Below are 14946 nucleotides of genomic sequence, written 5' to 3' on the forward strand. Positions count from 1 at the left end.
AGAAACTTATTTTTTAGACAAGTTTCAACAGTTTGTTTTTCATGAAACCAGATTCTAGTTGGTAAAACTAGAGTTATTACACTAGGCCTTGGAATGACTACACTAGGCCGTGGTATTTCAAATATGAGTATAGTAGGCCTTGGGGCTAGTAGTATAGTAATATGTGAAATACCACGGCCTAGTATAGTCATACCAAGGCCTACTGTAATAACTCGATTTTTAACAACTAGCATCTTGTTTCACAAAAAACAAACTGGTGAAACTAGAAAGAAACTTATTTTTTAGACAAGTTTCAACAGTTTGTTTTTCATGAAACCAGATCCAAGTTGGTAAAACTAGAGTTATTACACTAGGCCTTGGTATGACTATACTAGTCCGTGTTATTTCACATATGACTATACTAGGCCTTGGGTTGGTTTTTAACATGTATTTACCTATCAGTGTGTGTGAGCGGCGCAAACAACATTAATGAAACTTTGTAATGGTGAACCACAAATGTAAATTTATTTTTAATCACAAAAATAAACCAAAAAATTATTTTTTACGGCGTTTGGGGGCAGATGGTTTCAATTTGGGGGTGTGCAGGGAATATGCAACACTTGCAGTTGAAGACGGTGTTTGAGGGGAAGGGGCAACAAAACTTGTGGGGGAAGGTAGTCCAGTTAAGGGAATTAAACTAGGAACACTTGGAGGAGAGGAAATCTGTTCAGGTACATTAGTTGTAATGGCATGTCGCCGTAGGCTTGTGTGCCTGGACCGACTTTGGCCCAATGCCCGCCTTGATAGATTTCGCCTTGAACTAGGGGCAAATATTGAGTGTAGGTCCCCCGTCTGCTGGTGTGGCTGCTGCTGCTGCTGAGGTGGCTGCTGCTGCTGCTGAGGTGGCGGCTGCTGCTGAGGTGGCTGCTGCTGCTGCTGAGGTGGCTGCTGCTGCTGCTGAGGTGGTTGCTGCTGCTGCTGAGGTGGCTGCTGCTGCTGCTGAGGTGGCTGCTGCTGCTGAGGTGGCTGCTGCTGAGGTGGCTGCTGCTGCTGAGGTGGCTGCTGCTGCTGCTCTTCGTTGGCAGTGCTCGTCCTTGCAGGAGGACTGGTGGCGGCAGTGATGGTCCAGGTTTGCAGAGTGGTGGTGGCAGGGCTACTACATGTTGTTGTAGCGGCAGGGCTGTTCCATGTTTGCCTAGTGGTGGCTGAGCTCCACGCATGCATGGGAGTGGCGGTGGTGCTCCAGACAGGAGCAGCGCTTGCCATTGTGTCGGTGAAGTGACCAGCTGCACTCAGACTTGTGGTGGTGTAACGGTGGGTGTCCTGGCTTTGAATAGAGGTGTCCGTGCAGTGGTATGCAGCACAAGTCGGTAGTGAGGTGAAGCGAGTCAATGGTGGCACAGGTGGAAATGACACCACTGACTGCTGACCGTACCGATTATGCTGCATAGCCTGCAAGAAAGCATTGTTGCAGGCCTGCAGCACATTCAGCTGTTGCTCAGGACTAAGGTGTTCCGCCATGCCCTTTTCAATCTTACTAAAAAAATGGTGTGCTGGTCTGTTGAGGTCGGCCTCCAGACGGTCAAGGCGCTGTTCTACAGAATTGAAGCGGTGTTCAAAGTGGTTAAAACCACGTTCCATGAGTGCAAAACCGCTTTCAACTCTGTCGGAAAGTGACTTGAGGCTGGAATTAAAGGCCTCGCTCAAATGCATAAACTCGGGCAAGACATTCCTGTCCAAGGCCCTCTGCCGCTGGTGGGTAGTGCCCGCATAACCAGTGGCAGAGACCTGGGACAGGGGAACACCTGATGGCCCAGCTTCCTGGTCACCAGCTGTGTGTGTGGCTGACCTGCAAGGTGCTTCCTGGCTGTCGGATGGCTGGGATGGGTCAGAGGACGTCCGAGGAAGGACCGCTCCAGAGCCAGGTTACAGGGTGCTGCTCCAGGTGCTGTGGAAGAAAGGAAAATCATTACTACCATGCCTTTACAAGAAGCATCAGCTGTGGATTAGAAAAACACAGATTAATAAAAATAAAAACCCAAAATTTATAATACTTACGATCTCGTGGCAAGGACCGGTCTTAGGAACTGCAACGCGTGATAGTGACGGTATCTAGTTCTGGTCCTTGACGCAGATCCACTGCGAACCTGGCCCTCAGCACGAACATCACTGTTGAAGCGGTCCTTGATCAAACGCCAACGTGTTCGGACTTTGTCCACTGTTGTTAAAAAAAAAACAGTGCCGTCAAGGACAACAGTCACTGCGGCACAATATAGCAATACAATACTCAAAGCAGTCACTGTAGACCCCGATGACACTGTTGGGTTTCCTGCTAGAATACACCTAGCACGAAACCCAACAGTGCCGTCAAGGACAACAGTCACTGCGGCACAATGTAGCAATACAATACTCAAAGCAGTCACTGTAGACCCCGATGACACTGTTGGGTTTCCTGCTAGAATACACCTAGCACGAAACCCAACAGTGCCGTCAAGGACAACAGTCACTGCAGCACAATGTAGCAATACAATACTCAAAGCAGTCACTGTAGACCCCAATGACACTGTTGGGTTTCCTGCTAGAATATGCCTAGCACGAAACCCAACAGTGCCGTCAAGGACAACAGTCACTGCGGCACAATACAGAGCAGGGAAATACTCACTAAACGCCTTTTTGGAGGATGCTGTGGCGCTGTCCCAGCCATCCATCAACGCTGCGGCCACCTCATTCCATAGCCGCCAGGTCACCACAATGTCCTTGTGCAGCCGGTCACGGCTGTCCCACAACGGCGAACGCTCCTGGACCAGGCTGATGAGCTGCTCATTATCCAGGTAGACGTCTTCATCCCGTTGTGGAACCTAGACAAAACACATTCATTAGAATAATCAAATTTAAATTGAATAAAAAGTTACACAAAAAGAAACATAAAAAAGAGTAAAAATAGAAGATAAAAAATAAAGAACATTACAAATCATTTGATACATACATTCCGTATCACCACCGGGACTTGGCTTCGCTGCTCCTGCTCTTCGCCCTCACTAGTCCCGTCCGCAGAAGATGATGATGACGATGTCTTAAAAAAGTTGAAAAAAACGTAAGAGATTTGGAGAAGCAGCAGATATACTTACCAGATGCACGAAAATAATCACCTCACGGTCTGCTTGCGCCAATTCCTGCCGCGATGGGGAATACTCGGATTCTGAAGACATACTGCATGTAAAAATAATAAAAATCATTAGTACATACATAATTTAAAAGGACAGGCATATAATGTAATATACTCACATTCTTCGCTGATAGAAGATGGGTTCCTTGTTGACTGTCTGCTCTCCAATCTGTCAGTGTAGTAGTGGCAGAGTTTTGGCAGGCACCTCCTTTATATAGACTTTTTTTTTTGACTTTAGAAGATTATAACTAGTACAACAAGTGGACACCACCAAAAAAACGCTGCGCTAAAAAAACGCTTACATGCGCATGCCAGTGCGCACGTATGCGCATCCATAGGCTATAATGGCCATTTTTAGCACAAAACGTGCGCATACGTGCGCATGCGCTTTTTTGCAGGGCCAAAAAATGCAACATGCTGCGTCTGGAAAATACAAACGCACACCCCAAAAAAACGCAGTGCATGAAAATCGCATACGTGCGCATGCCAGCGCGCAGGTATGCGCACCCATGTTAAATATAGGGGAAAAAACGCATGCGCACGTATGCGTTTTTTTACAGCGCAAAAAAACGCAAATGTGAAACCAGCCTTCGGTTAATGAAAAAAAAAAAAAAAAAGGGGGGGAGGGGTGAGACCTCAAGGAGTATTAGAACCTGGCTCATGAAGTGCAGATGTATGCTATAAAGTGAAAGTACCAGATATTAGTCCACTAAACCATTAGATTTAGCTGAAGTGTTTTAAGAAAATTTTTTTAGAAATTATTTGTTTTATAGAAATCGAAATTCAGCAAAATAACTTGAAGTGGTATTAGAACCTGACTAATAAAGTGCAAGTGCAGATTGAAAAGTATGAGGTATTAGTCCACTGAACCATTTAGAATAAACAGAAGTGGTTTGAAGAATATTAGAGGAACTGTTTGTCAATTTATTATATAGAAATCAAAATAAAAAAACAAAAAAAAAAACAACTTCAAATGGTATTAGAACCTGGCTTATAGCAGGCTATAAGGTGCAATTACAAGGTATTAGTCCACTCGACTATAAGACTGTAATGATGTTTTTTGTATGTATTAGTCCATTATACCATTAGACTTTAACGATGTTTTTTTGTAAAAAAAAAAAAAAAAAAAGGAGGGGCATGAAATTGGGTAAAATGTAATAAAAATGTATGAAAATCACAATAAGGAAAAAATCAAATAAAAGCATCATTAATAATATTGAGGCCATAGGAGCCAATTGTCTTCAATTTATAAATCCAATAGACCTCTTTTCTGTTTAATGCTTGGGTTCTATTGGAAACGTGTTCAGGGATGTGTTCTATAGGAAAAATGATGGCTTTAGAGAAATCTCTTTGGTGAAATGAATCAAAGTGGAGTGACAGACCATGTTGTTGATATCCAATTTTAGTGTTGTGTCTATGTGAGTTCATTCTACAATGAAGGGGTTGTGTGGTTCTCCCAACATACAATTTAGGAAAAGGACACAGGATAACATAGATCACAAAGGCAGACACACAGGACAGGTGATTAGTGATGGTAAATTTTTCTGAAGTGAATGGATGTGAAAAGATGAAAGTATTATGGGCAATATTACTGCAAAGGCTACACCTGGGCCTCTGGCATCTAAAAATGCCTGGTGTCAAGCCGGTATGATTGTCGGGAGTGTATTGGCTCAATCTGCTAGGGGCCAGATGATTTTTTAGTGATCTGGCCTTCCTAAATGTAACCGTAGGTTTGTCAGGAAGAACTTTATTAAGTACAGGATCTTTTTGGATAATGTACCATAGGTCCCCTAGTATATTTTTAATCTCCTTATGTTGGGAGTTGTAGGTAGTGATAAAATTGGCCTGATAGTTAGCATGTGTATCTTTTTCTTTAGATCTCCCACTTAAAAGAATTTGCTGGTTAAAATTTTTTGAAACATTATTAAAAGTAGAATGAACCAATTGGGAAGGGTATTTTTGAGCCAGGAATCTTCCCTTGAGGACCTCAGCCTGATTATTAAAATCCTCATCTTCTGTACAGTTCTTTCGGATTCTCTGAAATTGATTATGAGGAATGTTAAAAAGCCATTTAAAATAATTGCTGCTCTTAAAATGGACATAACTATTGGAGTCTACCTTCTTAAAAAAGGTTTTGGTATAGATTTTGGAGTTTTTTATATAGAAGGTGATATCAAGGAAGTCCATCTGGGTATTACTAATGTGGGGGGTGAACTCCAAACCCCATGTGTTGTTCTGTATAGAAGAAGTAAAGACATCAACTGGAATAAAACTGGTATCAAGGATTAAGAATAAATCATCAATGTATCTTTTATATAAAACCACGCCCTCTAAAAATGAATCAATGGTAATAAAAGTATTCTCAAAGACCCCCATAAAAAGATTAGCATAAGTTGGCGCTACCCGTGATCCCATAGCGGTGCCTCTGATCTGATGATAAAAATACCCCAGAAAAGTAAAAAAGTTATTATGTAAAATAAAATCCATCCCATTAAAAATAAAATCCTTTTGAGGATCAGACAATCGACTGTCAGTAAGTAGAAATTTTTTAAAACAGCTCAAACCCAGTTGGTGATCAATATTGGAATACAAAGCAGATACATCAAATGAAATACAAACATATGAATCTTTCCAAGGTATATTGTTAGTTAGATTGATCAATTGTGTAGAATCCTTTAAAAAACTGGGGAGCTGTAGGACATGAGGCTGCATGATTCTGTCTATATAAAATGATAAATTGCTGGTGAGAGAGTCAATACCAGAAATGATAGGTCTTCCTGGTGGATTAATGATGCTTTTGTGTATTTTGGGTAAATGGTACAGGAAGGGAGTAGAGGGGTACTTAACTATTAAAAACTTCCTTTCATGGTCATTAAGAACCCCAGAATCATGCGCCTTTTTGATGAAATCATTGTAAAAAACAGTAGCTTGGGGGATGGGGTTCTGGGGGATGGGCAGATAAAAATTTTTATCAGATAAAATTCTAAAAGCCTCATTCACATAATCAGTTTTATCTTGAATCACTATCCCTCCACCTTTATCTGCAGATTTAATAACTAAATTTGTGTTTTTCTCCAATCTTTCCAATGCCACACGTTCTATTGAGGACAAATTCCGTTTTACTGGTATATTTTGTGTAGGTAGTGTATTAAGACGATCCAATAGAAGATCAGAGAATGTTTCTACATGATGTCTTCTACTTTCTAGTGGGTAGAATGAGGATTTCCCTCTGACATCAAGGTGAAAGGAAGAGACCACTGTGGTGTTAGAAGTGTCAGGGTTAGAATGAACTTTTTTAAGTTCAAAATGTCTCAGTAGGGTAAGTTTCCTAATGAATTTTTGGGCATCAAGAAATAATTCAAAACCACTGCTTTTATTGGTGGGGCAGAAGGAGAGTCCCTTACTTAATAACCCTTCCTCATCCGGGGACAGAGGGTAAGATGATAAATTAAAAACATTTGATTTTATGGATTGTCGCTTTTCCCTTTTTTTCTTTGCTCCTTGGCCTCTGGCTCCTCCATAGGATTTTTTCTTTTTAGTGTGACCTTCTGAAAAAAAGAAGGGATATCTCTTTTTGCTTAGGGAATGGGATTGCATGCAGCTGGTAAAAAGGACACTGCTGCTGATGAACCAGCAGCTGAGTTGTCAATAATGACCTGGTCATTAATAATCAACCTCTTTTCAGTAGAAACAGCAGGGAGTTTGTCTATACAGGAGGTAGTAGGGTTGTCAATATTAAGAACAATGAGATCAGTGGTGACCGGAGGATCAAAATCAAAGACCTCAGTAGTGTCTAATTTTGCAGGGGTGAGCGGGGGGTCAAAGAAAGGTAGGGGGAAGGAGGAAGACCTCCTTCTATCAATAATTAGTGCTGCCATGTCATTGGCAGAATTAGGAGTGACATTAACAGTGGGTATAGAAGTAGGGCTTTCCCCACTTGACTTGAAGGAATTGATATTGGAGTCCATCAATTCAGAAAGGGTACGTGTAGGCATAGTAATGGTGGAAGGAGTAGGTGTAATAGGTACAGCTGGCAAAGGGGGATCCCTCGGTTTGCTTCTAGGTTGCTGGTTTTTCCCTCTATTGCTATTAATAAAGACTCTCCCTGGATTGGTATTCATGGAGGATTGAGTCTGAGTGTTGGGAAAAAAAAGGGGGTGTTTTTTAGTGTGAGAAAAATTATTTAGGTGAGAAGAATTATTAGGAACTATAGAGCTTTCTTCTAGAATGGATGAGTCAGGGGTAGGGGAGAAAGGGGACTCTCTGTCCCTGCTCAATTTCTTTGACTTTTTTACAATTGTATCATGCTCCAAATTAAGAGCCGCAATAGAAATACTAGAATTGATTTTTCTAAACAGTGTAAAAGCCTCTGCATACAGTCATACTGAATATCCTCCCATTCATCTGAGAATGCAAGATCTTGCGGAAAAGGTGTCTGTAAAGAAATCCTGAGTCCTTTAGGACAGATGTGTTCGTCCATATATATAGCTAGAAATCTAGCGTGTAGGCTGTTGGAGATTTCTTCTTTGATGGAATCTTCTAAGGTGTGAAAAAGGGTCCTCATGGTCCTGGTGTCGTCCTCCGAAAAGGCTACTTGTGGGGTCTCCTCCTGGTTAACAGGGTGGATTTTGCCAACCACCTGTAATATGAGGCGTTCTCTGGAGAGAAGGCGATGATTGAAATAGTCCATAACGGATCCTGGACAGTGGAGCAGCTCCTGAGAAAATCACCGACCGCTGTGCCCCCGCCAAGGGACACGAGTGAACTGTGAATTGAAAGGAAAAATACAGGGCGCATCCACTGTGTGAAATCCGTATCAAAAAACACATTAACAGAGATAAAAGGAAGGTGCTCACCTATTGGGGTTGTGAAGAAGTCACAACGCCCATAAACGCATGAGAAGCAGCAGCAAGTCTGCACAGGGTCCTAGGACAAATTTGCAAAAAGCGGCGTGAAAGTGCAATGAGGACTGCGCTTGCTTCTGGTGGAGTACAAAGTTCTTTATTTAGCCAACGCGTTTCCTGAGCCTACTGGCTCACTTCATCAGGGCAGATTACATTGAAAGATAGTGAGACATTCTTATAGAGGAAAGGAAAAAAAAAAATTGGCGCCAAAACAAGGTTAAATGACATCAGCAAAGGTCAAAGAAAAAAAAACAACTCAAAAACAATGAAATTTTATTACAAACATAAAAACACTACAATAAAAGTGTATTAAAATGAGAAAAAATATATAAAATTATGCAAAAATAAAAATAGAACAGAGTGCCATGGATCACGGGGTAAAAAGTGGCTAAGGTTAATGAAAAAAAAAAGGGGGGGGGAGGGGTGAGACCTCAAGGAGTATTAGAACCTGGCTCATGAAGTGCAGATGTATGCTATAAAGTGCAAGTACCAGGTATTAGTCCACTAAACCATTAGATGTTTTTTTGTAAAAAAAAAAAAAAAAAAAAAAAAGGAGAGGCATGAAATTGGGTAAAATGTAATAAAAATGTATGAAAATCACAATAAGGAAAAAATCAAATAAAAGCATCATTAATAATATTGAGGCCATAGGAGCCAATTGTCTTCAATTGCCTACATAAGAAAAGGACTACTCTTGCTCAGACTGCAGCAGAAAAGGTACTGGAAACTAATGCAATGTTATCCAATTTCTCTGATCACCCTTTGTTTAGAAAAATCAATTCTAGTATTTCTATTGCGGCTCTTAATTTGGAGCATGATACAATTGTAAAAAAGTCAAAGAAATTGAGCAGGGACAGAGAGTCCCCTTTCTCCCCTACCCCTGACTCATCCATTCTAGAAGAAAGCTCTATAGTTCCTAATAATTCTTCTCACCTAAAAAAATTTTCTCACACTAAAAAACACCCCCTTTTTTTTCCCAACACTCAGACTCAATCCTCCATGAATACCAATCCAGGGAGAGTCTTTATTAATAGCAATATAGGGAAAAACCAGCAACCTAGAAGCAAACCGAGGGATCCCCCTGGGCCAGCTGTACCTATTACACCTACTCCTTCCACCATTACTATGCCTACACGTACCCTTTCTGAATTGATGGACTCCAACATCAATTCCTTCAAGTCAAGTGGGGAAAGCCCTACTTCTTTACCCACTGTTAATGTCACTCCTAATTCTGCCAATGACATGGCAGCACTAATTATTGATAGAAGGAGGTCTTCCTCCTTCCCCCTACCTTTCTTTGACCCCCCGCTCACCCCTGCAAAATTAGACACTACTGAGGTCTTTGATTTTGATCCTCCGGTCACCACTGATCTCATTGTTCTTAATATTGACAACCCTACTACCTCCTGTATAGACAAACTCCCTGCTGTTTCTACTGAAAAGAGGTTGATCATTAAAGACCAGGTCATTATTGACAACTCAGCTGCTGGTTCATCAGCAGCAGTGTCCTTTTTACCAGCTGCATGCAATCCCATTCCCCAAGCAAAAAGAGATATCCCTTCTTTTTTTCAGAAGGTCACACTAAAAAGAAAAAATCCTATAGAGGAGCCAGAGGCCAAGGAGCAAAGAAAAAAAGGGAAAAGCGACAATCCATAAAATCAAATGTTTTTAATTTATCATCTTACCCTCTGTCCCCAGATGAGGAAGGGTTATTAAGCAAGGGACTCTCCTTCTGCCCTACAAATAAAAGCAGTGGTTTTGAATTATTTCTTGATGCCCAAAAATTCATTAGGAAACTTACCCTACTGAGACATTTTGAACTTAAAAAAGTTCATTCTAACCCTGACACTTCTAACACCACAGTGGTCTCTTCCTTTCACCTTGATGTCAGAGGGAAATCCTCATTCTACCCACTAGAAAGTAGAGGACATCATGTAGAAACATTCTCTGATCTTCTATTGGATCGTCTTAATACACTACCTACACAAAATATACCAGTAAAATGGAATTTGTCCTCAATAGAACGTGTGGCATTGGAAAGATTGGAGAAAAACACAAATTTAGTTATTAAATCTGCAGATAAAGGTGGAGGGATAGTGATTCAAGATAAAACTGATTATGTGAATGAGGCTTTTAGAATTTTATCTGATAAAAATTTTTATCTGCCCATCCCCCAGAACCCCATCCCCCAAGCTACTGTTTTTTACAATGATTTCATCAAAAAGGTGCATGATTCTGGGGTTCTTAATGACCATGAAAGGAAGTTTTTAATAGTTAAGTACCCCTCTACTCCCTTCCTGTACCATTTACCCAAAATACACAAAAGCATCATTAATCCACCAGGAAGACCTATCATTTCTGGTATTGACTCTCTCACCAGCAATTTATCATTTTATATAGACAGAATCATGCAGCCTCATGTCCTACAGCTCCCCAGTTTTTTAAAGGATTCTACACAATTGATCAATCTAACTAACAATATACCTTGGAAAGATTCATATGTTTTTATTTCATTTGATGTATCTGCTTTGTATTCCAATATTGATCACCAACTGGGTTTGAGCTGTTTTAAAAAATTTCTACTTACTGACAGTCGATTGTCTGATCCTCAAAAGGATTTTATTTTTAATGGGATGGATTTTATTTTACATAATAACTTTTTTACTTTTCTGGGGGATTTTTATCATCAGATCAGAGGCACCGCTATGGGATCACGGGTCGCGCCAACTTATGCTAATCTTTTTATGGGGGTCTTTGAGAATACTTTTATTACCATTGATTCATTTTTAGAGGGCGTGGTTTTATATAAAAGATACATTGATGATTTATTCTTAATCCTTGATACCAGTTTTATTCCAGTTGATGTCTTTACTTCTTCTATACAGAACAACACATGGGGTTTGGAGTTCACCCCCCACATTAGTAATACCCAGATGGACTTCCTTGATATCACCTTCTATATAAAAAACTCCAAAATCTATACCAAAACCTTTTTTAAGAAGGTAGACTCCAATAGTTATGTCCATTTTAAGAGCAGCCATTATTCTAAATGGCTTTTTAACATTCCTCATAATCAATTTCAGAGAATCCGAAAGAACTGTACAGAAGATGAGGATTTTAATAATCAGGCTGAGGTCTTCAAGGGAAGATTCCTGGCTCAAAAATACCCTTCCCAATTGGTTCATTCTACTTTTAATAATGTTTCAAAAAATTTTAACCAGCAAATTCTTTTAAGTGGGAGATCTAAAGAAAAAGATACACATGCTAACTATCAGGCCAATTTTAACACTACCTACAACTCCCAACATAAGGAGATTAAAAATATACTAGGGGACCTATGGTACATTATCCAAAAAAAACCTGTACTTAATAAAGTTCTTCCTGACAAACCTACGGTTACATTTAGGAAGGCCAGATCACTAAAAAATCATCTGGCCCCTAGCAGATTGAGCCAATACACTCCCGACAATCATACCGGCTTGACACCAGGCATTTTTAGATGCCAGAGGCCCAGGTGTAGCCTTTGCAGTAATATTGCCCATAATACTTTCATCTTTTCACATCCATTCACTTCAGAAAAATTCACCATCACTAATCACCTGTCCTGTGTGTCTGCCTTTGTGATCTATGTTATCCTGTGTCCTTTTCCTAAATTGTATGTTGGGAGAACCACACAACCCCTTCATTGTAGAATGAACTCACATAGACACAACACTAAAATTGGATATCAACAACATGGTCTGTCATGCCACTTTGATTCATTTCACCAAAGAGATTTCTCTAAAGCCATCATTTTTCCTATAGAACACATCCCTGAACACGTTTCCAATAGAACCCAAGCATTAAACAGAAAAGAGGTCTATTGGATTTATAAATTGAAGACAATTGGCTCCTATGGCCTCAATATTATTAATGATGCTTTTATTTGATTTTTTCCTTATTGTGATTTTCATACATTTTTATTACATTTTACCCAATTTCATGCCCCTCCTTTTTTTTTTTTTTTACAAAAAAAATCATTAAAGTCTAATGGTATAATGGACTAATACATACAATAAACATCATTACAGTCTTATAGTCGAGTGGACTAATACCTTGTAATAGCACCTTATATCCTGCTATAAGCCAGGTTCTAATACCATTTGAAGTTGCTTTTTTTTTTTTTTTATTTTGATTTCTATATAATAAATTGACAAACAGTTCCTCTAATATTCTTCAAACCACTTCTGTTTATTCTAAATGGTTCAGTGGACTAATACCTCGTACTTTTCAATCTGCACTTGCACTTTATTAGTCAGGTTCTAATACCACTTCAAGTTATTTTGCTGAATTTCGATTTCTATAAAACAAATAATTTCTAAAATATTTTTCTTAAAACACTTCAGCTAAATCTAATGATTTAGTGGTACTTGCACTTTATAGCATACATCTGCACTTCATGAGCCAGGTTCTAATACTCCCCCTTTTTTTTTTTTTTTTTTTTTCATTAACCTTAGCCACTTTTTACCCCGTGATCCATGGCACTCTGTTCTATTTTTATTTTTGCATAATTTTATATATTTTTTCTCATTTTAATACACTTTTATTGTAGTGTTTTTATGATTGTAATAAAATTTCATTGTTTTTGAGTTGTTTTTTTTTCTTTGACCTTTGCTGATGTCATTTAACCTTGTTTTGGCGCCAATTTTTTTTTTTCCTTTCCTCTATAAGAATGTCTCACTATCTTTCAATGTAATCTGCCCTGATGAAGTGAGCCAGTAGGCTCAGGAAACGCGTTGGCTAAATAAAGAACTTTGTACTCCACCAGAAGCAAGCGCAGTCCTCATTGCACTTTCACGCCGCTTTTTGCAAATTTGTCCTAGGACCCTGTGCAGACTTGCTGCTGCTTCTCATGCGTTTATGGGTGTTGTGACTTCTTCACAACCCCAATAGGTGAGCACCTTCCTTTTATCTCTGTTAATGTGTTTTTTGATACGGATTTCACACAGTGGATGCGCCCTGTATTTTTCCTTTCAACCCGAACAGTAACACATAGACTTCCTGGTGAAGTCTGTGTTTGAGGGCTGTGCCCGAACAGTAGGTTTTCATTACAGACCCCAAACTTTACTGTTCGGGTTAGCCCATTTCTAAAGGCAACCCATTCTTGTCTAATCAGTGCTTGGAGTTTATCAGATATTCTGTCTTTGTGTTTGTACTCTCACTTTTTGAGGATTATCCCAAGGTTTTCATTGGGATTGAGATCATGGTGCCCCATCATGTTGGAAAAAGCATTGCTCATCACCAAATTGCTCCTGGATCATTGGTGGAAGTTGCTTTTGGTGGCTAAATAAATACCATTCTTTATTCATGACCTTCAAAATTATGAGTGAGCCCACACGTTTGGATGAAAGCACCCCCACACGTGAATGGTCTTGGTGCTTTTATACTGGCATGACACAGTACTTATGGTAGTACTTACCTCCTCTTGTTTAGACAATTATTCTACATGAGATCTCAAACAATGGCATTCCCAAGGCCACTGCTGCAGACAGATATTAATAAACAAAATACAAATTGTACTCAAAGTGTAAAGTAGCAATAAGCAGAAATCATATGCTTCACCACTTTCTTGGTGAGATTTGTGTTATGAATACCCTGAACTCATAGGAAAACACAATTTTACCAATGCTAAAGCAAGATGCTTTCCCGATTTATCATCAATAGAATTTGTGATGGATACACAATCAACAAAAACCTTAAGCCACACAGACTTTTCAAGATACAATAAACTAAAACAGGGAGCAATAATTTAGCAGAACCAAATGGAAATATATATGTACCTAAGTGGCCACTTTGAGACCCACCCAGGCACTTGAGCATACTGGAGTATTTTCTGGAGGTGGCTGTCTTCAGTAGGCACATACAGTGCCTTGCAAAAGTATTCCGCTACCTGGAAATTTTCAACCTTTTCCCACGTAACATGCTTCAAATATGCACAGAGCAGGTGCATTATGGTGGATTATATTTATCATCATTAGTCAGGACAACATTGGATCATTCATAGATCCACAGTGAACTTCTGGAGTGAGTTTGCTGCACTGAAAGTAAAGGGCAGAATAATATTGCACGCCCCACTTTTCAGTTTTTGAATTTCCACAAAAATTTAAAATAACCAATAACTTTCGTTCAACTTTACAATTGTGTCCCACTTGTTGATTCTTCACCAAAAATTTACATTTGGTATCTTTATGTTTAAATCACATCATATGTGGGAAAAGGTTGAAAAGTTCCAAGTAGCCGAATACTTTCACAAGGCACTATATGTGATGTTCCTGCTACACAGAGTTAACAAAGATCTCTTTCATTGTTTGACCCCTTGTTGATGAGACTGAGTCACCCTAATATGCTCTTCAACAGATTTGGTAAGTAGTGATGGGCGAACCCCTTGATGTTAAAAAATGGTTTGGTTTAGGTACCAGAGCAATATTCGAACCCTACCTGTGACGGATCGCACAAGTGAAGGGGTATGTTGACTTCACTCACCCTTGGGGAGGGGAGAGCAGGACCCAGCTGGGATCGGCTCTCTGGCACCACCACTTGCCCCAGGTCAGTTAGGGAAATGCATCGAGGGCAAATAATCGCCAGAAAGGCTTCCTTTCTAGGTACAAGTTATTGAGGTGCTACAAGTGAGGGGGATATATATCACCATCCCAGGCTGGGAATATGTACCCTCAAAAAAATAAAGGAAACACTAGACACTCTTACTGAGCCGACATATGGATGTTAGTGACCATCTTATCATTTCTACCTGTTTATTCCATTGGCACAACAGCAGGAGAAATTGAATCACAATCAGTGTTGATTTCACAGAAGTGTGACTGACTTGGAGTTACATTTTGGTGTTTTAGTGATCCCTTT

General features: G+C 39.8%; 1 protein-coding gene across 1 annotated transcript in view; it reads right to left on the bottom strand.

The window, feature by feature from the left end:
- The window catches only part of LOC141055736 (uncharacterized), a 112599-nt gene extending 104764 nt beyond the window's left edge, over positions 1-7835 (bottom strand). The window contains exons 1-2 of the mRNA XM_073552425.1: positions 7482-7835; positions 6802-7278 (exon numbers count right to left, since the gene is read on the bottom strand). Coding sequence (XP_073408526.1) covers positions 6802-7278; positions 7482-7835 — 831 coding nt within the window. The remainder of the gene's footprint in view (positions 1-6801; positions 7279-7481) is intronic.
- Between the last annotated feature and the right edge of the window lie 7111 nt (positions 7836-14946).

Source organism: Dendrobates tinctorius, unplaced genomic scaffold, assembly GCF_039654945.1.
Source record: "Dendrobates tinctorius isolate UK_male_01 unplaced genomic scaffold, ASM3965494v1 ptg000191l, whole genome shotgun sequence".
Lineage (NCBI taxonomy): Eukaryota > Metazoa > Chordata > Amphibia > Anura > Dendrobatidae > Dendrobates > Dendrobates tinctorius.